The sequence below is a fragment of the Salvelinus sp. IW2-2015 genome, linkage group LG14 (assembly GCF_002910315.2).
Source record: "Salvelinus sp. IW2-2015 linkage group LG14, ASM291031v2, whole genome shotgun sequence".
Lineage (NCBI taxonomy): Eukaryota > Metazoa > Chordata > Actinopteri > Salmoniformes > Salmonidae > Salvelinus > Salvelinus sp. IW2-2015.
Genome location: NC_036854.1, coordinates 31951192 through 31978142, shown reverse-complemented (window position 1 = coordinate 31978142; position 26951 = coordinate 31951192). Strand labels below are relative to the sequence as shown.

At 44.9% G+C, this 26951-nt stretch overlaps 2 protein-coding genes and 1 long non-coding RNA gene across 6 annotated transcripts; 1 reads left to right on the top strand and 2 right to left on the bottom strand.

Moving 5' to 3' along the window:
- The first annotated feature begins 8245 nt into the window (after positions 1-8245).
- LOC111973439 (lipase member H) lies at positions 8246-13747 on the top strand. The gene is made up of 11 exons (XM_024000806.1): positions 8246-8539; positions 10528-10633; positions 10740-11022; positions 11129-11237; positions 11364-11465; positions 11602-11691; positions 11760-11927; positions 12071-12160; positions 12276-12384; positions 12482-12655; positions 12827-13747. Exons 1-11 carry the CDS (start codon positions 8488-8490, stop codon positions 12909-12911), a joined length of 1368 nt encoding a protein of 455 aa, XP_023856574.1. The 5' UTR covers positions 8246-8487; the 3' UTR covers positions 12912-13747.
- On the bottom strand, positions 8885-11874 carry LOC111973440 (uncharacterized). Its single transcript, XR_002878579.2, has 3 exons — positions 11742-11874; positions 9337-9396; positions 8885-8970 (listed from the first exon to the last, which is right to left on the bottom strand). It is a non-coding gene; the product is annotated as an uncharacterized lncRNA (long non-coding RNA).
- Positions 13625-26313, bottom strand: LOC111972844 (BCLAF1 and THRAP3 family member 3). Of its 4 annotated transcripts, none has more exons than XM_023999958.3 (11): positions 25914-26300; positions 25280-25329; positions 24416-25135; positions 23024-23983; positions 18733-18902; positions 18484-18592; positions 18298-18364; positions 18073-18206; positions 17066-17180; positions 16822-16972; positions 13625-15831 (listed from the first exon to the last, which is right to left on the bottom strand). In XM_023999958.3, the coding sequence occupies exons 1-11, from the start codon at positions 26115-26117 to the stop codon at positions 15818-15820; spliced, it is 2694 nt and encodes an 897-aa protein (XP_023855726.1). In that variant the 5' UTR covers positions 26118-26300; the 3' UTR covers positions 13625-15817. The 4 variants fall into 4 exon arrangements, with proteins under 4 accessions (XP_023855726.1, XP_023855727.1, XP_070302742.1 ...); XM_023999959.2 differs by having other exon boundaries at positions 16822-16936; positions 25914-26291; XM_070446641.1 differs by having other exon boundaries at positions 15735-16171; positions 25914-26313.
- Positions 26314-26951: the final 638 nt, after the last annotated feature.

The following is a 26951-nucleotide window of genomic DNA, read 5'->3' as shown; positions in this document are numbered from 1 at the left end:
GCCAGTTGTATCAACTTCAAACAGTCTGAATGACATTAATGAAGCCTATGGATTGAGTAGAATAAAATATAACTTTGTGCCAAGGATGCAAGTCATATATACATGTAGTTATTACCATGCATGAGATCCCCACATTGTAGCCTGTACATGTAATATATTCACTGATCATGTTTTATTTTTTATACCTTTATTTAACCAGGTAGGCTAGTTGTGAACAAGTTCTCCTTTACAACTGCGACCTGGCCAAGATAAAGCAAAGCAGTGCGACACAAACAGAGTTACACAAGGAATAAGCAAACATACAGTCAATAATACAATAGAAAAAGTCTATATACAGTGTGTGCAAATGAGATAGGATAAGGGAGGTAAGGCAATAAATAGGCCATAGTGGCGAAATATGTACTCTACCTTGGCAAATAAAGGTGCAGTTCAGGTAGGAATGGTCTTTGAGATAATTTTTCAGTCATATCCAATACCAGGAGTATCAAATTCCAGTATTTGAATGATGCTGTGTCTGCATGTATGTATTACAATTATACACTTCAACCGTGTTTACCAGTCTTGGTCCTGGGACATCAATGGTTACATATTGTAACTATGCAATAGACTATAAACATGATTTAACTAGTTAAAGGCTGATTTGTAATTCATATATACAGAAATATATATATATATTTTAAACAGCACACTACACTTCCTATGCATCATGTAAATACTGTAAAACCAGTTCATCTCAATATCTAATTTCCTTCATCTGCATTGATCTGATAAACACAGGATAGATGTAGTATTTCATCAAATGAGAGACTTAATTTCAACCAGTAGAGAATATGAAATGCTTTTTTGAAAGAAGTTAATTATCCAAGTGTTATAAATACATAATACATGCATTATAAATATTATAATTGTAATATTATAAATACAAGTTCAATCTGTACTTCAAAGTACATCTGGTGTGCATTTTTAAAATAGAGGAAGAAAGAGGTGGTGAGGGAGGTGTAAAAGACAGAAAGGGAAAGAGGTAAGACAGCATATGATTAATGAATCACAGTGCTACCTTAATATTCTCTCAGTTCATCAAAAATATATAATAGTGTCTCTAGTGGTGTCTCCTAACCAGCCTTGGGCACCCAGTCCGCCCGAAGGTTATCTTAAGAGCGGGTGAGGTGGCGATGACAGGGGTTGGCATCCTCTCTCACATCAAAACATACCTGCAGACAAGAGACAAAAGGAGAGAAAGAGAGAGAGAGCATGTGTAAGCCTTGTGTTTTTTTAAGGTGAAATGCAAAACTGACCTTGGATCATTAACTCTGGGACAACTACATCTATCTGTATTTCAATGTAAAGCATCTCTTTAATAATACTTCCTGTTGACCCGACAAAGTGACCTCTCACCTCTGATCATGCTGTGCCCGCTATATAGCCAGTTCAGATGCGGGAGGGGTTCACCGACACAGCTGATGTAACCTAGAGGATTTAGGGGAAAGGGGAGAGGGATGAAGTGAAGGAGAGACTGTTTATTGAGAAAATAAGGTAGTTAAGAGACAGTGTTCAACAAAAATCTGTGTGTGTGGCCTCACCTGGTGTTCACTCTAAGTGGCTGCAGAGTACTTTATATTGAAAAACATGCACAGACACATGAGGACAAACAATATAGCATAGTTATAGAAATAATGAAGTGTCTTACTATTCTCCATGGCTGGCCCTCTTGCCTATTCGTTGAAGGTGGAAGGAGCCACAGTTATACACCTGAGCATTCTTACTGCACAACACAATCCATCAATCAGATTGATACATGTGTGTAGGTGTGGGTTATAGGGTGTCTAATTGTTCCTACATTTGTTCTATATGGATGACAAAAAAAAATCCCGTTTTGTTTTTGTACAGACATCACACCCTTACCTAAACAGCACCCTCACCTGAGAAATAGAAATCAAGGGGAGAGTAACTGGGAATTGAATAACTGCATTTGACATAGCTAAGTAAATGGAAGAATATTCTTTTTGCAATGTGGATGGCTCTTAACTTAAGGCTAGGTGGTCCGCTAGCGGGACACCTGCCGACAACATCTGGTGAAATTGCAGGGCGCGCAATTCAAATAAATATTCGTAATATTAAACATTCATGAACATACAAGTGTCTTATATCATTTAAAAGCTCAACTTCTTGTTAATCCAACTGCGTTGTCAGATTTCAAAAAGGCTTTACAGCGAAAGCATACCATGCGATTATCTGAGGACAGTGCCCCAATCAATATATTTTTCAACCAGCACAGGCATCACAGATAGCGATTAAATAAATCACTTACCTTTGAAGATCTTCCTCTGTTTGCAATCCCAAGGGTCCCAGCTACAACATGAATGGTCGTTTTGTTCGATAAAATCCTTCTTTATATCCCAAAAATTCTGTTTAGTTGGCGCCATTGATTTCAGTAATCCACTCGTTCAACATGCAGACAAAGGAGTCCAAAATCTAGTGGAAGCCAAAGGAATTGCAATTTGGGTGACAGATATATAGAAGCAATAGGTTTCCATAATAAGAGCCTGGGCGCTGAAAAAAAAAATTGGGTCAGATATTTGCCTGCCATATCAATTCTGTTATAGTCTCAGACATTATTTTAACAGTTTTATAAACTTCAGAGTGTTTTATATCCAATGTTACCAATTATATGCTTATCCTGGCACCTGGGCCCGAGTAACAGGCAGTTTACTTTGGGCACGTCAGTCAGGCGGAAATTCAGGAAACTAGACCCTAACAAGTTTTAAAAGAGCCTTTGGTTGTGGATAGTGTAGTCTATGGTGTTGCCAGGGAACAGCACCCTCTTCCAAGAATTAGGAGGTGAAGATCTCCCGCACACGGATTGCCTCACTTGTTACATTGTTGGACCCCATCCTTGAAACATCCAGCAGAGCTGCAGATCCCCTCCTGGTCCTCGTGTCCATCCTCATGAAGTTATGCAGGACATAGTTACCCTTTACTAGCCTGAATTCCTCCAGGAGGCAGTCCCAGATGGCCCTGGTCACCCAACCTTGCAGTGCCCTATACAGTAACTGTAGGCAATTATTTTGAAGGAATCTCCAGTTACAAGGTATCTGTAGGAATATGGAAGATAATGTAATTATTAGACTTTTACATCACCAGGTAATTGAGGATTACTAAAGTATAATATCCCTMATAACAAATCATGATAACATTGGATTGATAGATGCATGTGCACATACATGTGCATGTGTAGCATGTGACAATAACAGGACCAGATCAAGGATAGCATCACAAATGAATACATATATAAATACCACTTGAAGCTTGATGATGAGTTGATCATTTGAATCAGCTGTGCAGTACTAAGGCAAAAACGTGCACCCCTTTAAGTCCCAGGACCAGGACTGAGAACCACTGCTCTTCATTGGGACCTCTTCATCTGTAGACAGGCTTTCATAGCTCTCTTTATCTGAGGACAGAACACCTCACAAGAAACAGACTTCCTTATATTCAAATTACACTGCACTGAATATTATGTTACTATTATCTCCATCCTCACTTCTACGGCCTGGAACTACACAAAAGTACCTGCCCTATCCAGAATAGCCTACTCTCTCACTTTTGCAGTTGGGGCTGTTAACATGATCCTTTCACCCTCCTCCATGGCTGTTAGCTAGCCACCTACAAATGCATTTGGAGTTTGTTTTTTACAGTGATAAATACATCAAGATAGCTAGCTAATATGAAGTTAGGTAGCTGGTGATATTTAATTCACTTAGCCAGCTATCTATACAGTATGTAAAGTTGGCTAGATAGATATCTAGCCAACTATCTAGCTCATTTGAGTTAGCCTACACTGTAGCTAGTTAGCTAATACATCATTTTTTTACATTTTCGAAATGTATTTATATACTTGAATAGGTTCTCCCAGCCATGTGGACAATTGGAAACAGGGCAGCAAAATGTGTTTGTCACCAGAGTGTTTTAGAGGATATTACTATTGAAATATTTATCCATTTAATAACCAGACCTTCATACAAACTTGCTATGCTGAATTCTTGATGCACAATCGAAAGTGCTGCTATATGCTGTCATATCCTGCCAGCACGCCCACAAGCGAGTCACAATGGGCGGTCTAAGCGGCACGCGGCAATTTACCGCTTGCTTGCTAGAGAACATGCCCGGTAATTGCTGACACAAAAAAACTAAGTTTGTAGAATATTGCTTTAGGTGGATGATGGTAGTTATTTGGTAGTTATTTAATTACATTTATTTTTTAGGAAATTAGCATTTTGCCCAGCTACCGGGGCATGTTTTTTTTTACCTCACGTGCACATGAATTATCTTTCTTCTGTTACCTTTTCCTTACACTCCACTATGTACAGTTAAACTAAACTCATTATCACTTGAATAAGGCAAGATTTTAAATTCCAGCAGTCTTTAAAATGAAATTCAAGAGCAATGGTTTTCAAATATTTGTCATATTTATACTTTTTTTAAACAAATTCATTGGAATATAACTGATTAAATATTGATTAAACACACACTCACATTCAACATTTCATAACAATGACAATAATTTAACACAAAGACTCATCTCTTCAGTAGGTCCTATGATTGAGTGTAGTCTGGCCCATGAGTGTGAAGGTGAACGGAAAGGCACTGGAGCAACGAACCGCCATTGCTGTCTCTGCCTGGCCGGTTCCCCTCTCTCCACTGGGATTCTCTGCCTCTAACCCTATTACAGGGGCTGAGTCACTGGCTTACTGGTGCTCTTCCATACCGTCCCTCGGAGGGGTGCGTCACTTGAGTGGGTTGAGTCACTGACGTGGTCTTCCTGTCTGGGTTGGCTCCCCCCTTGGGCTGTGCCGTGGCTGTCACACCCTGACCATAGAGAGCCTTTTATTCTCTATGTTGGTTAGATCGGGGTGTGACTAGGGTGGGTTATCTAGGTTATTGTATGTCTATGTTGGCCTGGTATGGTTCCCAATCAGAGGCAGCTGTTTATCGTTGTCTCTGATTGGGGATCATATTTAGGCAGCCTTTTCCCACTAGGTTTTTGTGGGATCTTGTTTTTGGTTAGTTGCCTGTGAGCACACCATTAGCGTCACGTTTCGTTTGTGCTTTATTGTTTCTTTGTGCCGGTTCACTAAATAAATATGTTGAACCCATACAACGCTGCACTTTGGTCCGACAATCCTTACATATCATGTTATTATGTAGTGCAGAGATGGGCAACTTTGATGGAGGTGGGGGCCACCAAAAATCTGAACTCATCATGATGGGCTGCAGTGGCTCGCAGGTCTGCGTACCCACATCCACACATGCAGTCAGAGCTGGGTCTTTTGGGGGTCCTAATTTTATAACTAATTTCCTGCAACTCTAATTTTGCCATAGGGTGGAGAGAAATGTTTGTAGTTTTTAAAACGATATCCAAGTGAGAGTGACTAACAAAATCAATGGGGGCCACCCGGTCGGTAGTTTGACCATGATTACTACAAGTTTAGATAGCTAGCCACTGTACTAATTTACTAATCTAAAAATATTTAGCTGACATGGGCTAATTGAGTTACTGTCAGTGACTGACATAACAAGAGAAAAGCTGCTGATGCAAAACCAAATAAAAAATGTCACCTTGTGTATTGCACTGTTCTAACTCTCAACAGCAAGTTGAGACCCCAACTGAGTTCCCCCAAAATAAATGGAAATGGAATCACGGCCTACAAAAGGGGTGGGTGATGTTATAGGGTGAACTACAACACAACCACTCAAACAAACTGTGTGTTTGTATCTCATGCTCCAGTTCCCCAGAGGGGTTAATATTCTTAGAGGTTAAATCTCTGATTACCTAATCATCTAATGAGACTAATCACTGACTAACTAACCATAGAACATCCACTGAGGTTACAGGTTAGCCTCGCTATGACCTGCTAGATAACTCTCTCTGACCTGTGTGTGTGTATCCGTGTCTCTGACCAGGGCTGACCAGATGGTAAGAGCTAGGAGGAAGGCCGGTAGGCCCATAGACCAACCACTTAGCCAGTTTATGGTAAGTAAGCATTTCAATGTTAGTCTACAGCTTCTGTTTACGAAGCATGTGACAAATGTATTTGAATTGACACACACAGTTGCCTACAATCTCTGTCTACAGTTTTATCCAGTTATAGCCAGATGACAGAGGAGGGCGTGGCTTCAGGGTTAAGATCTTAATCCAGAGGGGGAACAGAATGACCTGGTTGTGGCCTCAGCCTGGCTCTTCACCTGGAGAATGATCAGGACCTGGCTCCTCACCTGGAGAATGATCAGGACCTGGCCCCCCACCTGGAGAATGATCAGGACCTGGCCCCCCACCTGGAGAATGATCAGGACCTGGCTCCTTGCCTGGAGAATGATCAGGACCTGGCTCCCCGCCTGGAGAATGATCAGGACCTGGCTCCTCACCTGGAGAATGATCAGGACCTGGCTCCTCACCTGGAGAATGATCAGGACCTGGCCCCCCACCTGGAGAATGATCAGGACCTGGCTCCTCCACCTGTAGAATGATCTGGACCTAGCTCCTCACCTGGAGAATGATCTGGACCTAGCTCCTCACCTGGAGAATGATCAGGACCTAGCTCCCACTTGGAGAATGGTCTGGACCTGGCTCCCCACTTGGAGAATGATCTGGTCCTAGCTCCCCACTTGGAGAATGATCTGGTCCTAGCTCACACTTGGAGAATGATCTGGTCCTAGCTCCCCACTTGGAGAATGATCTGGTCCTAGCTCCCCACTTGGAGAATGATCTGGTCCTAGCTCCCCACTTGGAGAATGATCTGGTCCTAGCTCCCCGCTTGGAGAATGATCTGGACCTGGCTCCACACTTGGAGAATGATCTGGTCCTAGCTCCCCGCTTGGAGAATGATCTGGACCTGGCTCCCCACTTGGAGAATGATCTGGTCCTAGCTCCCCACTTGGAGAATGATCTGGTCCTAGCTCCCCACTTGGAGAATGATCTGGTCCTAGCTCCCCGCTTGGAGAATGATCTGGACCTGGCTCCCCACTTGGAGAATGATCTGGTCCTAGCTCCCCACTTGGAGAATGATCTGGTCCTAGCTTCCCCACTTGGAGAATGATCTGGTCCTAGCTCCCCACTTGGAGAATGATCTGGACCTAGCTCCCCACTTGGAGAATGGTCTGGACCTGGCTCCCCACTTGGAGAATGATCTGGACCTGGCTCCCCACTTGGAGAATGATCTGAACCTGGATCCTCACCTGGAGAATCAAGGTCCTCTGGAGAGTAGCTCTTCAGGAGGAATGTTGGCTGACCCTGCCCTAAACTCGGTGGTCTAAGACTCCATAGACCAACCCCTTACCCAGTCCATGGTCCAGATCATCGCCCCCCAAAGTCTACAGAATGAACAGAAGGCCACTGCATTGGCCCCTAAACCTAACCATCTCAACTGGTATTAGCCTACACAATTGAAGTTCAACTAGATGGGAAACTTTGAACCAGGCAGCAATGGGACATATGCATATTTATTGTAAGTATACATTACAAATGTGTAAGTATACATGCCCTGCAGCCTGGACCATTATGAAAGATTCTCAGAGGTAACCAGGGAAATGGGCACACACCCCAGTAGGGTTGGACAGCTTCTGATTTGTTGCTTTTGATGCCTCTGCCCTGTACTCTGCCTTTAAATTATATGTATTTAAAGCCCATACTGTACATTTAATGCTGTAGTCAGTAAATAGTGCGTATAGGCAGGGCTGGTTAGTGTTACCACAGCTCTGATGCTATTAATAACACTGCTCATGTGGAACTCCATTGGGAGATGCTCCTGTCAGAACACAGCTGCCCCACAGAGAGCACTCCTGCCTGGGCTGGCCTGGCCAGCGACACCCAGGTCCTCACATGTATGGGAGAGTTGGGATTGATGGTATTGAGTACATAGAGGCAGATAGTATGAGAGAGGGATGGGGAGAATAGAGCATAAAGGAGAGATGGAGAAAGACTGATTAGGAAGTACATGGTGACTCATTGGAAACCGAGGATAATAATAGTACGTGTTGTGTCTTGAGCCTTCTCTTTCCCCTCTTGCAGTACAAGTCAATAATGCTTTATTAGCACTAAATATTACCAAAGACAAAAAAGTATAGGATCAAGTAGGAATAAAGAAATACGGCTAGAAAGACTATTATATACTGATCTACTTTGTCTCTCTCCTTCCATTGATCCTTCTCCTCTGTGTACAGTGAGATGTGTAGTGAGTGGGGTGTTGTTGGCAGTGTGTTTGTGTTTTGTTGGCAGTGAGCGTGTTGCTCTACTCAAGAGTTTTATTGGTTAACCCAGATCCCAACACACCTAGTCACCTCAACATCTCTCTCTCTGCTCTGGTCATGATCAGTTAGCTCTTCCCTCCCTCCCGCTCTCTGTATTACTAAGAGCTCCCATTCTTTCCTCTCTCAGACAAACCTCCCTCTAGTATCTCCCTCCTTCTTTCCCTCTTTCTCTTGGTTGTAAGGATGTTACTCTGGCAACTCCTCGGTTTGGTGGGCTCCCTCATGCTCTGCAAAGGTAAGACTCATATTTCCGTGATCAAAGTGTGTGTGTGGGTGTTGAGCTAGTTGTGTGAGGTCTGCCTGTTCTGACCCTATCACCCTTAACCCAGGACACAGTTTACAGAGAGAGAAAAGTGTTGTTTTCTGTCTCGCATCTGTTAACACAGTGTTTCTCCAACCTCTCCCCCGGGACTTCCAGCTGTTCCATGTATTTCATCTATTCCAGAGTTAGCACACCTGATTCAACTTGTCAACCAATCATCAAGCCCTTGAATAGGTGAACCAGAGCTGAAAAAGCAAAAAAATATATATATTAAACGCAGCACACTGCTGCTCATGTTCCCAGGTGATTTTATTATAAGAATGTTTTGACACGTAGGTCTTCATCAGGCATCCATATCCCAGGTGGAAGGTCCTATATATATGGGCAGCACTCAGTGACACTTCCTGAAACAGGAGGTACAAATATATAACATAAGTGCACAATATCAACATTCATCAAAATATATGACCATACACAAGGAATGTGATCAATATTTACAGTAATATTATATATATACACACACAGAATATTCAATTTGGGTGAAAAAGTACACAAATCATTTGGACATTTTGGAACTATAAAAATGGTTTTAAGTCAAATTCCTCTTTAAGGCCAAGAGGAGACTGTGGATCCAGAAAGATTCCCTTTGAAGAAGTTTCCTCTCCGTCTTCCTCCCCTCCATGACATCTTGACCATTTCAATGTATCTCAGAGAACTAACAGGATTTCCAGCTTGTACAAAATGAACAGCAACAGGGTTTTTTGTCTCACCTGTCCGTATATTGCGGCGGTGTTCACTGATCCGCGTCTTAATGCTTCTACGGCTTTTCCCTATGTAAGACAGACCACAGGGACATTTCTACATGTTAACATCATTGGTGGACATGCAGGTAATCAGGCCTTTGATCTTAAATCTTAATCCTGTGCGGGGGTGGTTAAATGAGTCACATTTCTACGTGAAACTGCATTGAGCACATTGGCCACATTTGGAATTAGTTCAGAGCTACAACAAATTAGTTAAAACGACGGGGGTCCCTGAGGAGTTTTGAGAACCACTGTGTTAGCAGACTCCAGGTTTCAGACGTCTTTCTACACTCCCTCCAGAACAGACTCAAATAACTGCCATGTATGTGCCTTCTCTTCCCCAACTATCCCTGAGTGGAGAAATTAGAGTGTGCAGTGTGTGTGCATGGGCGTAAGTGTGTGTGTGTGTACTTGTGTGAGGTCACGGGTCATGAATTGAGGACAGGAAGATTGTTGAGAAAGGGGATTGGGGCCACAGAGGAAGATAGAAAGCTGTGACAGGATGAGCTGCTTTTTATAGCACCTTGATCCAATTGAGAGTAACAGCAGAGGACAAGCTGCTAATTAGAGAGCATGGATCACCGCTAAAGCCGCTAGCATGACACTGGGAGCTAGCCTACATGCTAACACTAATAACTGATGTGGTTTGAACATTAACATGCTAATGCTACCGAATCATGACACTCAATGCTACATGGTAAAGCTCATGATGCAGTCTTGTGGTTAATGCTACATGGTAAAAGGCTAAAGCCCCTAGCGCCATACAGTCAAAGCCTGGCTGCAGTCAAGGAGGGACACTACAGTATCACAAAGCAAAACAAACCACAGAGGATAATTTTCCAGAGCAAGGTTCAGACCGGCACCTTTAACCTTTCACCTGTGACAAAGAACAGTGGCTAGGGGAGGGGGAGAAAGTGAGACAATGGTAGGGGTGAATAGCAATGTAAAGAGGTCAGAGTTAGGCCAGTGCTTATCTATCTTTATAAATGCAAATCGTCGGTATTCACTCTGTCTCCATTCACCAGCTGTCTGCTCATGTTTAAATGCATAAGGAAAGAAGAATGTGTTGGGGTTCACAGTAAGATCAGAGAATGACCTGATGCTGACCTAGCAGGGTATCAATGAGCACATGTACACATCCTCCCCTTCTCTCCCCAGGCCAGAAGAATGGTGTAGGTGAACTGTGTGATGACTTTACAGACCTGGACTTCCATGAGTGCTTCCTTGGGACCACCCTGAATGTTAAGCTGCTGCTCTACACCAAGTAGGTTAGAGTGTGTGTGAACATGAATGTGTGTGTGTGTCTGCGGTTCAGTTAAAAAGTAAAAATAACAAATGTTCTACATAAAGTATTCCCCTCCTTCCACTAGGTCTAACCTGCGCTGCGGCAGAGAGGTGAACCACCACCACCTGTCCTACCAGCCACTCTTCAACTTCTCCCTGCCCACGGCCTTCGTCATCCACGGCTACCGGCCCACCGGAGCCCCTCCGGTCTGGGTGGATCACATCGTCCAGCTGCTGTCTGAGCAGGAGGACATGAACATCTTGGTAGTGGACTGGAACAGAGGAGCTGCTAACCTCAACTACTTCACTGCTGTGACCAACACACGACAGGCTGCCAACAACCTCACCGGCTTCATACTCAGCATGCAGGTGTGTGTGTGTGTGGGGGGGATATTGCTCGTTTTCTGTGACTCTTTAATCAGTTGTTCTATGAGTCTTGTGTCAATGTTGCTAATTGTTCACTGTGTGTGTTTAGGAGGAGGGAGCGCCTCTGAGTTCAATCCACCTGATCGGGGTGAGTCTAGGAGCTCACCTAGCTGGGTTTGTAGGAGCAAACCTGAAGGGCAAGATTGGCCGCATTACAGGTAGGAGAGAGCGATTGTTTGTGACTGAAAAGCTACTATTTGATTGATTGATTACTTAATTTATTCATGAAAGGTTTAATTAATTGATGCATTAATGAATCTATTAATTGATTCATTGTTGTCTAGGTCTGGACCCAGCAGGACCCATGTTCACTGGAGCGACTGCTGAGGAGAGACTAGACCCTTCAGACGCCATCTTTGTAGACGTACTACACACTGACATGAACTGCAAGTACTGACATGCTGTGTGTTTGTGTGGGGGGCGAGGGATTCTCTAGATGTGTTTTTGTGATTAAAAAAAAGTGTAATTTCATGTTGTCCTGTATTATCTGTAACTTTGGGATCTTCCTATTTTTTCACATAGCGTTTGGTCTCAGAGGTCAACATGGCCATATTGACTACTATGCCAATGGAGGATCTGATCAGCCAGGCTGCCCCAAGACCATCTTCTCAGGTAAGACTAACACACACACACCACACACAATAACTCATGTAATAACTCACAGCTTCTCTCTTTCGTAGGGAAGTCGTATTTCGTGTGTGACCACCAGCGCTCTGTGTTCCTGTACCTGTGTGCTCTCAACCGGACCTGCAGCCTCACAGCCTACCCTTGCTCCTCCTTCAGCGACTTTCTGGATGGGCGGTGTCTGCAGTGTGAAGCCTTTAAGCCCGCCCCCTGTCCCATGCTAGGTGAGAGGACAGCCTTCCAACTTAACCCAGAATCTCACTCAATCTGTAAACATGGGAAAATTTGTTTGTCATCAAATCATCTATCAAGTAGTTTGATTGCCATACCAACCGTCCTGAATGATGTATCCATGGTTACCCCCCAGGTTACGACATCAGCAGGTGGAGGGATACTCTGTTGCGATTGGGTCAGACCAAGGCCTATTTCACCACCACTGCCACGTTGCCATATCAAAGTAAGTCCCTCACCCCTTACTATCAATCAGTGATTAACATACATAATGCTTCTATAGCAGTGATTTCTCAAATATGAATTGTGTGTGTATAACAGTGTGTGTCCTGTGTGTGTAGAGACCAGCTACAGGGTGGACATGGTGACATGGAACCAGTACCTGCGCTGGGGAGTCGTCATCCTCAGACTACACAGTGGCAGGAACTTCAGTGAGGCACGCATAGACCGGTAAGTCTCACACACACACATATACACATTTATGACAGTAAGACCTCTAACTCTCTATCCCTATCCCTCTTACCCTCTCCATTCTTCTCCTCCACAGTAAGCGGTTCAAGTTTGAGCAGTACACCTCCACCCGTCTGTTGGTCCAGTTTGATGAGGACGTGCAGCCCGTCCAGAAGATATCCCTCCGCATCGCAAGCGGCAATATGATAGGCCCTCGCTACAAAATCCGACTACTCCACATCCGCCTCACCCACCTGGAGCAACCCGACAGGTGAGACCCCCCCCACACACACACACTTTTCCCTTCCTCCCGCATCATCCTCCTTCCCGCCTCTCACCCCCAGTCATCCTCCCTCCCGCCTCTCTCCCCAGTCATCCTCCCTCCCTCCCGCGTCATCCTTCAGCCTCTCTCTCCAACTATACCTTTCTCTCATCCCTCCAGCCCGCTGATGTGTCGCTATGACATCATCATGGAGGAGAATATTGAGGTGGCGTTCCGCCCGCTGCCCTGCGACCCTCGCCTCTGAGCCATCACCGGAGACCGCTCCCCTCACATACACACAGGTCCTCCCCAGTCACACACGCAGAACCAAAAGGGGCAGAAAGTTGACCGCGTTCACCCTCACACTGRCCGTCTTGTCTAGCCAAGCTGTGGGATCACAGGCTTTGGCATACCAGGGGTGTCAAACTCATTCCATGGAGGGCCTAGTGTCTGCTGTTTAGGTCTTAATTGAAAGGGAAAAAACTAGACAACCAGGTGAGAGGAATCCTTACAAAATCAGTGAATACCCGCAGACACTCGGCCCTCCGTGGAACAAGTTTGACACGTCATAGAAGGTGAAGACTAGGTGGAGCCAGCACCATGTTTCTGACTGCTCTCCAGTTCTTTCAGGTGATTACAGAGGGCCTTCCGATTGTTCTTTGGAGGACAACAGAACACTGGTGGACCATACAGACATTATTGAAGTCATTAATAATGATGCTGCTCAGTGGGATTTATCTTATCATGAGGGTTTTTTGAACTGCTCTCGCTCTCTGCCTTACGAAAGATGGTCGTGTTGCTATGACATTTCTGTATTTTAATGCAGACAGAGGGCATTCATAACCTGCTATAGCCAGTCATAAGCTCTTATAACTTCAGTGTAGCTCCTGGTTTGTGTGGGAGTCAGTATCTTGTCCATTTGTATTGCAACTCTGATATAACTGAGCAGTTGAAAAGAAAGACTTGAAATAATGGAAATTGATTAAAAAGTCAAGATGTTTTTATTGTATAAAAAAAAATCTATGGTACTGTGGTGTAAAGACATTTTTTATGAACTTTGTATTTCTACCTACATTTGAAATAAATGCTGTGTGTGTTTCACTGTGATCGTCTGACTGGATTCTCTGCCAGATCCCATATCACCTCTGCTTGCTCTTGTGGGGTTAAAGGTTAAGGCCTGCCTGTGTTTCTGCTAAGCACTATCCCAACTTGATATCCACCTGTACAGCTGGGCATCCTCTTCCCCAGTCAGTTGTGGTTAGTCCAGCGGGGCATCAATCCACCGGTCAGTCTCCACTGACCATAGAATAGCAGTCTGGCCTATCCGTAACTACCTCTGACCGTAGAATAGTCCTGGCCGGCCCAGTTTACCTAAAAGTTTGGCCTAGGTGGAAGTAGGCACCTGTTAAATATCAGCAAGGATCACCTCTGTACATGAACCTTAAGCGCTCACACACAGGTGTACAGGTGAGAGCTGTGGGGAATACTGAATTATTAATACAGGTAATGACCAAATTGTCTGTACTCATGTAAGATGCATTTTTACTACTACGCTCAAGAGGGACTTTTACTACCTTACACTAACACGCTTGCCAACATGGTATTTGAAGTAATCTATTATTTGATATTTTTTTCTTCAGTAAGCAATGCATACAGCCAACAAAAAGCAGCGTTCACTTACTCAGAATATACTTCATGAATGAAAGGACCAATGAATGAATTAGGTAGCTCCTCACTAACAGGATGTTCCCCTTCTGGCTCAGGGTCCTCCCCCCTGCATTATGACATCACTTCCCCACAACACTACTTTGTCAGGAGACTTTACATGTTCTGTTGGCCAGTGTCAGTACAGGTGTAGGTCAGATAATGGAAAAGGTGCCGCTACCAGGTAATCAAGCAGCAGAAAATAAGAGATGCCGGTTCTAAGGTCAGGCTGTCTACGTGTGTTATAATATACACTACATGACCAAAGGTATGTGGACACCTGCTCATCGAACATCTCATTCCAAAATCATGGGCATTAATATGGAGTTGGTTCTCCCTTTGTTGCTATAACAGCCTCCACTCCTCTGGGAAGGCTTTCCACTCGATGTTGCTGTGGGGACTTGCTTCCATTCAGCCACAAGAGCATGAGTGAGGTTGGGCACTGATGTTGGGCGATTAGGCCTGGCTCGTATTCGGTGTTCTAATTCATCCCAAAGGTGTTCGATGGGGTTGAGGTCAGGGCTCTGTGCAGGCCAGTCAAGTTCTTCCACACCGATCGACAAACCATTCCTGTATGGACCTCGCTTTATGCACGGGGGCATTGTCATGCTGAAATAGGGAAGGGCCTTCCCCAAACTGTTGCCACAAAGTTGGAAGCACAGAATCATCTAAAATGTAATTGTATGGTGTAGTGTTAATATTTCCCTTCACTGGAACTAAGGAGCCGGAACCATGAAAAACAGCCCCAGACCATTATTCCTCTTCCAAAGTTTACATTTGGCCAGGTAGGGTTCTCCTGGTATCCTCCAAACCCAGATTCGTCCGTAGGGCTGCCAGATGATGAAGCATGATTCATCACTCCAGAGAACGCGTTTCCACTGCTCCAGAGTCCAATGGCGGAGAGCTTTACACCACTCCAGCCGACGCTTGGCATTGCGCATGGTGATCTTAGGCTTGTGTGCAGCTGCTTGACCACGGAAACCCATTTCATGAAGCTCCAGACAAACAGTTCTCGTGCTGATGTTGCTTCCAGAGGCAGTTTGGAACTCTGTATTGAGTGCTACAACTGAGGACAGACGGTTCTGTGAGCTTGTGTGGCCTACCACTTCACGGCTGACCCAAGACGTTTTCACTTCATAATAACAGCACTTACTTGACCGGGGCAGCTCTAGCAGGGCAGAAATTTGACAATCTGACTTGTTGGAAAAGGTGGCATTCTATGACGGTGCTATATTGAAAGTCACTGAGCTCCTCAATAAGGTCATTCTACTACCTATGTTTGTCTATGGAGATTGCATGGCTGTGTGCTCAATTTTATACACCCGTCAGCTACACGTGTGGCTGAAATAGCCAAATCTACTCATTTGAAGGGGTGTCCACATACTTTTGTATATACAGTTGGCCTGGTCACTCCTCTGAGCTTAACAGCTAACCTCACATAACCCCTTGCTCCATCCAAGAGTCCATTCACCAGTTGGCACCTGAGAGAGCGAGAAAGAGAAATGAATATAGGTGTTAAGTTAAAAACAGCAGGTCTGCTATGGTTGTAATGGTCCCATTAGTGGACAAGCTGATTGGCTAAACGGGAGGATTTGATTGGCTCAGGATCAGACATTGAAATGAATGAGATCTAGGAACCAGATGGACAGACTAACTAACATTGTAACAAGACAGGAAGGTAAACAGAGTCAAGACCCTGTCGTAGGAATTACATAGTCAATCAATCAACCAATCAGTGATCGATTGAGGTCACTTAACATGGTTGGGAAGTTCTGCTTCTCGGAACCGGTCTGTGTGTTACAACAGTCTAACTTCTGCGTCCTTTTGAGAAACATCACAGTTGAAAAATATATGGCAAATAGAAATCCAAAATGGATGGTGTTGAGAGATAGATGGGAGGGTTTGAATGGAGCTGAAGGGTGGGACTATTAACAAGATAACCAATGTAAAACATACGGGGTCTGTAAAATGTATATAGGTTCAGAAATTTTGAGAAATAGCACTTACAAATAGAAATCAAACTGGATGGACATCAGAAATAGAGGAAGGACTAAAAACAAACAAAATATAACTATTGTAAAATAGATTGTCTGTAAAATGTGTGTCAGATGTATAAACTGAAGGTAGAAGCCTAAGTGTTATTGTTTATTAGTTAACTCCAATTGGGGGAAGGGTGGTAGGGTTTGCGGGGAATAATAAAGGTATATTCAAAAAAATATATATATATGTATGTATGCATATGTACGTGTATGTATGTATGTGTGTATGTATATATATACACCAAAAAAGGATATGGGGGATTGGAAATGATGCAGACAATTACATTGTTGCTTCCATCAATCTTTCTGCAATATTAAGCTGATCCACAAAGAAGAAAAAAAAAGAAAACTTCTGTGTCCTTGTTTTGAACTCACTATATATATATATATATATATATATATATATATTTGTGTTTTGGGGTGCTTACTGACCGTTAATATCGCGGTTCTGTTGTCTCATTGGTCCCGGATGGTTGCCGGGGAGATTAGGAGACCGGTTGTTCCTCCGCTGGCCACCCATGTTTTGTCTAACTATGCCTCCTCTCCTCTGAACCCGAGAGTGAGAGCGAGAGAAGTTAGAAGCCTGAGAGATATTTCAGAGAAAGATACAGATCGTTTCCACTGTTCCACCTACACCCCTACTAAATGTGAACACATACATGCACACAGTTCTCACCATCTCTCCAGGCCACCTCCCTCCTCTCTGTGGTAGGCCTGGCCAGCCTGAAGAGAAGCCCTCCTCTTCCTCCTGAACCTCCTCTTCCTCACTACCATACTCCTCATGATGGTCACTGTGACAGAGAGTGTGAGAGGGCGGGAGAATGATGAGACCGTGAAGGATAAGACTGTGAAGTGTAAAAACGCACCCTTCCTCTACTTCTTGAGGTAATCACTGATCTGACAAGATTGGGTGAACACAAGGATCCATAGATCAGTGATAACTCCAAGAAAGGGAGGAAGGAATCATTTTCGTATTCAAACAAGGCAACCGTAGACATGCCGTTCCCCACGAATGATGCAGCCCCCCCCGTCCAATTAGTGACAATTCAAACTAGAATATACTGATAGTAACAAAACATCTGCCCGTTTTAGCACCACCGTGTGGTCGACATTAATGTTCTTGCATTTGTTGAGTCTTGAGAGTGTTTGCAACCTGTGTGACTGATTTATATGCATTTAGGTGCCAGACCACGCCCATGTGAATGTTTATTGGTCAACAGCGGCCATGTTGTTTTAGGTACTAGTCTGGAAAATATTTGTCCATAGATTTTTAGTTTCATGCAGATCGTTCATTCGGTGTCAGAGTAGCGTTTTAAGTGTTTTTCACAAAATTCAAAATGGCGGAAAATTCATCATGGCAAACCTGGGACCCATGTACCGAATTGTATGGCTTTAGGTCAAACGAGGTGAGGGGCGTGACCTTTCAAAGTTTGCATTTTCAATCGCTTGTTATAGTGCCACCATTTGGCCAGTCAGTGTAATTTTGTAAATGTCAGATCTATGGCAAGACGCATCATTCACTCAAGTTGTCAAAAATCACAAGAGTGCCGTCTGAAAAATATTGTGTGACGAATGTACGAGCGTACTAAGGTAAAAAGACAGATCCACTGTCCGCTCCCCGATTTCATTGTGGAGGACAACAAACCCCATCATGCTTCACTGTGTTCTAGTGTGTAGTAGTACCTCCCAGCAACCAGGGGGCGCTGTGAGAGCCTGCCTCCAGGGATGGTGACCTTCACCCCCTCCAGCCTCTCCTGTCTCCTCCTCTCCAGGTCATGTCTCAGGTCTCCTGGGTCACTCACCGCCTGCTGCTGCTTCTGATCTCACACACACACAAATTAATACATCAATCAATCAATCCATCCATCGACATATCAATCATTCACCATTTAAAAACATGTATTGTACCTGCATGCGGCCAACTTTGGAGAAGAGAGGTTCCATGTCTGGCTCTGACATACTCATGTTGAACCGCCTAGAGGAGAGAAGGAATAAAATATAGCTAGTTTATAAACAGCACATTGAAGGCTTAAACAAAAGCCATGGCTCTTAGAGTCATCACTGTGGTACCCAGGCGTGTGTGTGTGGTTGTACCTGTTCAGAGTAGGCCTCTCTTCCTCCTGCTCCTCCTCAGGCAGACCTCCATCTTGGGCGCCACAGAAACGCTCGGTCAGCATTACACTATCACCCCTAAAGTAATGCTCTGGAGAGAGATAAATATCTTTATATTTCTGTCTAAATGTGTGTGAAGGAGCGTCTATGGGCTGTGCATGCGTGTACAAGTGACTGTGTGCACGCGCATCTTTGTGTTGTGTGTAGTATTTCTGCATTTCGCGTCCTAACCTTTGACCTGGTGCACCAGGGTGATGATCTCCTGGGCAAAAGTCCCAGAGTGCATTGTGGACTCGCGGTACGTTCCAGAATGCTCTAGCATGGGTAGGAAGTCGAGGCGCTGGCGGCCCACGTTGACCAGATCCAACGACAGCTGGCGGTCTGAAGAGTAGCACAGTTGGCTGTAGGGTAGATGAGAGAGATGAGCAATGGAGGAGGGAAAAAAGCAGTAGTCCCTTTACCCTCTTGGATAAGGCCTGAATACCAGGGTTTAACTGTGTTGGACAATCAAGGCTAATTAATAATAGTACTAGTAGCTGGTTAAATGGAGCGTGTACTGCTGTAGCTGGTTAAATGGAGCGTGTACTGCTGTAGCTGGTTAAATGGAGCGTGTACTGCTGTAGCTGGTTAAATGGAGCGTGTACTGCTGTAGCTGGTTACTGGAGCGTGTACTGCTGTAGCTGGTTACTGGAGCGTGTACTGCTGTAGCTGGTTACTGGAGCGTGTACTGCTGTAGCTGGTTACTGGAGCGTGTACTGAGGGTGTGATTTAAGTAACAACTGTAGTTTGGGACAGCAATCATTTGTTTTTAATTAAATTTGCTGTAGGGAGTTAAGTGGTTTTCTGCTGGATCTCTTACGTAAATATAATGTTCAGTACAATATTATGCTACAACCTTACCTTGACCAAAGTATCTGTAAAACACACTATACTTACCTTTACATTGTAAAGCTTTAGGAAAAATGGCTGATTAAGTACACCATCTACAAGAGCTGTTGGTTTGAATTATTTGTAAATCCAAATAAGGCCTGTAGGAGTTTGAAACGCAACAGGAAGAGAGACATTTCTCGTCTCCAGGGATGGATTAGTGAAACGCTGAATGTCAGTTGAGATAACGAGTGGAAACGTAAATGGTAATGCTAAAAGCGTATGTGGTGTAAAAGGTTTGTAAATCGCCCTGCAATTTTTTTTTAAAGGGGAGTGAACAGCATTTAACCTCGACTACATCCCTTACCACTTCCTGTGCCAGTGGGAGGTCATGTAAAGGACACTGGCATGGGTCAAAGGTGAAAGTTCATGCTTCTTCCATTTTTTTTCCACTCTCTGCATTTCTCGTCAATAAACTTCTGGATGTTAGTGATCCACTTGCTGTGGTGAAAGGTCAGCATTGTGGTTCTTGTCCTTGGTCTACATTGAACAGTATGGCTCGTCCTTGAATGGTCCAAAGTGGACAGTGTGGTTATTGTCTATGATTGGTCCAATGTGGACAGTGTGGTCTCTTAAAAGGAGTCATTATCACTGTGAACAGGTTGCATCTTGAGTATGTAGTGTAGACTGCGAAGGGCAGATCCCATCAGTATAGGAGACCTTATTACTAAGGGTTTTTTGAGAGCAATACTCTGTTTTCATAAGGATTCATCCACACTATACTATTGACTGATGCATTGGCTGTGTTTGAGGTTTGAACCATTGGTTTTAGTTATTTCTTTCCAAGTGTTAATTCTGGGGCCATTTCACTAGGCGGAGTCCAGTTTCTCTGTCAGGAATACCTTAGTCCTCACTGGGTTGGGTTTCCCCTCACTGTCATAGTACTTTGACAGAGCTCTGTTTCCCTGGTACGAAATGGATGACAGTTCATCAATAGTCATGGTTCTGAGAGCCTCTTGGAGAAGAGACATTCTTAGAGCTTGATGATTCTTACTGCATGAGAACTCCACGAGTACCAGTGTCAATAGTGGTGATACAGTTAGTGGAATAGCTTCTAAGAGTCAAACCAAAAGCTTTATTTTCACGTGTTAAAAGTCCCAAAGTCGTTTTCACTCTTCATCGTGGTGGTTATCGGCAGACATTCATCAAGCACTGCTTTTCTGACTGGACATCATCCTGATCATCTCCAGACCTTCTGCTCTTCTCCACTCTTGCTTGTGTCTACTAGTTGGTCACCCAAGCCTTCATTTCATGTAGAAGGTGGATTACTCTTGAAGTGTTTAATGACTGTGCTTCTCTATCCAATGACTTGGATTCTCCCTTGTCTGTTCACCTCCCTATGAGTTAAGCTGTAGCATCCAGTCTTTACTTGTAGTCATGCATCAAGGGGTGAACTCTGGTCTGGTAGAGCTCAAAGCGAGTTGTAGTATGAACCTGTAGCATTCGGTTGCTTTAAGGGCAACATCGTTACTTTGGGTTGTCCTTCAGGAGGTGAGATCAACTCAGTGCTGTGCTTTCAATTTCTTTGAGTGAACAGTTCTGTTGAAAGGAGATCAGGTTGAAACACACCGTGGTCAAAAAAGCCACGTAGATCAGAGGCCAGGCATCCGAGGATCTGTGGCGTAAACGTTAAGGGAATTTTGGATCAATTTTGGCCTCAGAATTAAAGGTTTTGTAATGCAGTGGTTACATCGAGTCCCAATCTATTATTAAGATAACCATTTCTCAAACTCCTTTAGGCTTTGACACTCAAGAGCATCATGGTTGATGCGGGTGAGCAATACCACGCTTGAGGTCGCTTAAAGTCTTTGGAAAGCTTCACAGTGGGAACGAGTCCATCTCGCATGAACCACTTTGGATAAAGAATGAAAATTGTCCTAGAAAAAAAACCTGCCGCTTTAACAGATAAAGTATAAAGACCCTCTAGGAGTCTGCAGGATACTATACACAGTCAATGATGGAAAGAACATGTTGACTTACCTTTAAACATTGATCTGAATGAAAGACAAAAGTTGAAACTATTTGACTTTCTTGACTAGAGCTGGTGTTTTGGTGTATCATCTTGCAGAGCATGAGAAGGGGAATTGCTTATCGCAGTGAGTAGCAKTAAAACACTGTGCTCTGAAATCAGTCGTTTCACAAGGGCCTTTCTCTGATTAGCTGATCAAGAGTTCCCGAGTGGCAAAGCGGTCTGAGGCACTGCATCTCAGTGTTAGAGGCGTCACTACAGACCCAGGTTCGATCCCAGACTGTATCACAACTGGCCATGGTCAATAGTCAAATAGTGCATAGCACAATTTCCTCAGCGTCGTTCGGGTTGGGGAGGGTTTGGCCGGGGTAGGCTGTCATTGCAAAATAAGAATTTGTTTTTAACAGACTTGCCTAGTTAAATAAAAGGTTAAAAAAAAAGACCTGATAATTCCAAGTGTTTCTCAAGGCATTGAAAACAAACATGGTGGTTCCAAATGGATGTTCCTGAAGTTCAGGGCACTTTCCCCGCCCAAATGGTCTTCAGTCAGCCCCAGACCAAGACACTGATCCGGCCATGCAGTGGGTCAGTGACTGACATCTTATCAGGCTCACCAACACAATATGTATATGGGCAATCCTTCCCTATACCAGGGAGACGCCTCTGCAGTTAGCGCAGTTTGGTTAGCAGCAAGACTTTTCCATTTTGTCCAGTAATCTGTAGAGTAGCAGAAAGGTCTTCTCCACTCCTCTTCATCCAGTCTTAATCTCCCAGAGGTCCTTCAGCACGTTACACCATGCAGGCTCCTTGCTCTGTATAATTCCCTTGTGCATGTTAATATCATTTCACTTGTGTAGGATGAGATGGGTCTGATGACAGTAAATCTTTGGAAACACACAGCTGGTGTCTCTTCACACGTCACCTGGTTGGTCTCTTGGTTGTCAGAGCTGCTCTTAGGGAAGTTGCAACCACTCCCTTTGTGAGTTCCCAATCATGTTGAATTGGATGAAAGGGAGATATCTGAAGAACTGATGAGGATAACCTCTGCCCTGAGCAGATGAGGGTTAGAAGTAGAACTACAGGTCCATTAGGTTATTCAGCTGATAGGTAGCCTTCTACTCAGAAGCTGGCCTTCTTCTGTACCATCTCTGTTCTCTATTGTTGTGAAGCTGGTCTGACATTTTCTGCTCCTCTGAATGAGCAAGGAACACATTTTTTAGGAGATCCAGAATTTGTTCTTAACTGCATGCTCGGAGTTGCTGTCAAGAATTGATTCCACCTTCATATAACACATTTGAGAATGTGACGGAGAATAATGTAAAATGGCCACTCTGCTGAAAGAAGGCTTTGGCAATTCTCCATATTTATCACTGAGTGATGCCCCACACCATGAAGGATTAGTTTGACGTAGGTATATAAATTGCATCCCATCACAGTAGAATACTTGCCTTGTAGAATCCTTGCTTTGTACAATCAAGAAATCAGCTTGACGAATCTTTCCTCCTCTAGCTGTCAATATTCTCAGGGCTTCTGACTATATGTCTTCCTGCAGTCGAAAGCAAGCGCTAAAAAGAAGCATTACTTTTCACCCTTGACTCCTAAATGTTGCTGTCCGAAAAACCTTACCTGTTCTGGCCCATGGTGCGCTTCATGTCCACTTTGATGGTGAGTGTCTCCTCCTTGCCGGTGCCTATGCGAGGCATTGCCATGTCGTTCTGCTGCTGGTTCCAGTTGGGGTTGAGGTCTCTAAGCTGAGGTTTCCTGGGTCCCAACCTGGCCCGTGCCGGTGGCCGGCCTCCTCGCGGCCCTGGTCCCCGGTCCTGCTCCCAGCGGGGCTCCATGTCGCTCTCTTCTGCCCAGTCGGGCTCCTCCTCTCTGGGCTCCATGTCCCAGTCATCTCCCCTGGGTTGGTACCTCTGGTGCTCCAGAGGGGTGTGCTGGGAGTTGGCATCCCGGGGTTGGTACCCCTGCTGTCCCTGGAGGAGAGGCTGGGGTTGGTTCCTGGAGGGCCCCACCTGTCTCTTGCCACCCCGGGCTGGGGCCTCCCTCGCCCCACAGAATGCACCGTTTCTGGCCTTGGGATCCGTGGGACTACCTCTATCCTGGAAGCCTAAAGGCCTGGCTCTCCCCTGACGGTTAGGGCTTTTTTTGGACTCGTGTATAGGCCCCTTCCTATCTTCATGGACAGGGCCCCTTTTGGACTCATGTATAGGCCCCCTCCTCTCCTCATGGACAGGGCCCCTCTCCTCATGTGCAGGCCGGCCCCTGGTCTCCTCTCTAGTATTGGACCTGCTGCCTGACTTCCTGAACCGCTCCTCAGAGGCTCCGACCCGGTTGTGATGACTGAATCGGTCGTGGCTGTGGCTCCGGTTGCGGTCGGGGCAGCGGCCCCTGTGGTTGTAGTACGGTTCTGGCTCTCCGCTGTTCATAATACCATGTTCATGCTCCACGATGAGGGTTCTAGGCCCTCGGCCATCGTGGCCCCCTAGGGGGCCACTACGCCCCAGTGGCCCCCTTCCTCCGTACCCTTCCCGGGGCCTCTCCAACGAGGGGCGGCGCTCCCTAAACTCTGTCTCCCTCCCGTACCTGTGTCGACATAAAGAGCAGGTAACATGGTTCAGCACTGACAGATGACATACAATCACGCTGACTTCAGCTAATAGTTAGATTTATTTGTAATGTAGCTTTTGATTTATTTAGGAAAACATTTATTATATGAATAAAATTTAAGGGCCAATAGATCACAGGCTCGCACAGCCTCTAGATTGCAGCGGGTAATAATAGTAACGTTTTCAACTCATGCACTTAAGTGGTTCTCAGGGATCACAGAGACAATAACATGTGATGCATTTTAAGCCATGCAATTAAATCTACAACTACCATCTCGTTACACTATTACAGAAGGGACATATTAGCACAGTGAAGTTTGCACTTAGAAAAACAGGAAGCTGGGTTCTCTCCAATTTTCTTCTCAGGCTTTTGGTCAGAAAACTCCAGCGGAACACTGCTCAAATTTACCCAGGATTCACCGGTTCAACAGTTTCCCTCCGGTTCCGGTCAGAGATGGTGCTCCACTCTCTTTGCATGTGGTCTCTCTTCCTGTCTCTATAGGAACCGGGAGAATCTCCACCCTCACCCCTCCTCTCCCACTTCCCCCCGCCCTGAACCCTCTCCCTGGGGCTGCGGTCCCTGGATCTCCCCTGGCTCTGGTCCCTCTCTTCTCTCCTCCAACCTGCAGAGGGCGCTCTCTGGTGGTGGCTAAGACTGTAGTGAGTGTGCTGCGGGACCAGTGATGGCAGCCTCTCTCTGGGTAGCCTCTGTGGGGAGGGGGGCAGCTTTACTTCACATCTTTGGAATTCTTCTTTCACTCTTCCTCTGCCGCCACCTCCATCATGGGGGGAGAGCCTCCTGCACTCGGCGTAGCCCAGCTCGTGGGGGGGCGGTGGGGTCCTGCGATGGTGGAAGTCCTCTGGGGGGAGGAGTTGGTCAGGCCTGTGGAGACCTGGGGAAATAGGTCTTCTGTGGCCCTTTGGCCGAAGGCTCCCTCTAGGCATATGTCTTCTGTGGCCATCTGGGTGGATCTCGTCCATGAAGCGGACCCACTGGTCCTCGTGAGACTCCCCAGGGTTGCGGTTCTCTTCCCAGGGCAGCCTGCCCAGGTCAGCCAGAACCTGCTGGGGGTCGAAGTCTGGGTCGTCCCAGGGGAACCTCCGGGCATCCTGCCTCTGTGGACTGCCTCTGTAATAACATAAAAATAATAATACATTTTAATTGTAAAGCACCCTTCATACAGTGTGCCGAGTTGAGCCAACATTGTGAAGGAAACGTTTTGTCCCACACACTGGACTAGCATGTCAAATGAACAGTGTGCAAGATATTCACCTGTGAGAATAGTGGGGCGATCGTGACCGTGGCCTTGACATTCTCTTCACCTTGAGAAATCAGTGGACAAAGAGAAAGAGTATGAATGAGTAACATACTGAGATAGTGAAATGACCACCACAAACCGTTCCCTAGCCGTGACACCATACCACATGTATCAACATCAGATTTGTTTACATTTTGGCAGTTGATACAGCAGGATAATACCACCAAGACTCCGGTTATGAGCGTCCCCTTCTTTCCCATGTTGCTTAACTTAGGTCAGGCAACAAAGGGCTTGAAATGTACAACATCATAACACTCGCATTAACACAAGCATTTCGCTACACTCGCATTAACATCTGCTAACCATGTGTAACGTTATGTGACCAATAAAATTTGATTTGACTAAAGCCACGTTAGGCTAGCTATCTATGCCAGGCTAAAAACCAACTTGCCACGAAGAAAACCACTGGGGACGATGAAAGCAGCTCAAAATAGACAGTTTTACAGTGCAGTGGTTTACTAAAGACTGACACACATAGCTAAACATCTGAATGGTTCATTGGGGACTATGTTGTCGTTGTAGCCAACTAGCTAGCTAGCTAACTAGCATAGCTAATAGTGCAATGTAGCAAGCTAGCATGGCACTTACCCAATTGCACGTTTCTGTCGAAATTAGAAGATACGAACACCAAAACACCAGTCTCGCACACACGATTACACGACTAGCTAGTGCAGAAGTAATACGTAGCGATGTTACGTTTGATACCGGAGCACCGATGTATGCGTCGAAATCGCTAAGCTGCAGATAGAACAATGAGACAGATATTTCACCGGATGTATAAATGTGAAGCATCCGCTTGGCGTTTTGAGAGGAAGCCCACTGGCGGGTGTTGTGCGACTTGCTAGTTGAGATTTCTGCTCTTCACTCKGTTGTCCGTTTAGCCTACATTTCACTGATCTTAGTAGCAGAAAGCATTTTTGTCTGCAGTTTTCGGTTTGGCTATTTGTTTCAAGTGGCGGTTCTAGCTTGTATGGCGCCCTGGACTAACCCCCCCTTCCGCGGTACTTAAATCCGCTACTGATTTGTATTAGTCTATAAATAAATCTCTTTGCCAAAATTCGTCATCTCTCCCTTGCCTTATTCGACCAGTATTTTTGAAAGCATAAGGATAATTCAGCCATAGTTGTTCGACTCTAGCCACAAAATTAAGGAAATTAGAAGGGGTGGAGATTTTCTGCACCTGTCTGTCGGTTGCAAATTCCATCCGACGTGTCTTTATGTCAGAGGTTGCAACAATAGCTATTGTGGAAGGTGAACGCGATAGATTTTGACAGACATTCCCACTTTCTCATCCATGAAACATTTGATTTCAATACATTTTTCTGTTCCCAAATCTAAACTGTTTTGAACAGAGTGAACAATTTTWTTTTTTTTACCCATTCACGTTGTTTAGAAGGACAAGGTAGACATTCCCTAACGGAAATATGCAGATGCTAGAATGCGTCAATAGGATCTCGCTAGCTCGTGCTTGTTCTGCCCACTATGACTCTTTGCTCCCGTTGGAAATGACAGGCAGTGGTCTATCTTAGTTAGTTGTAAAACAATTTAGGTTAGCAGTGTATTGATGCCTGTAGCACTTTTTCTTCCATTGAGTTTAACGGCGGTTGGCGTCCAACGTTAATGGCG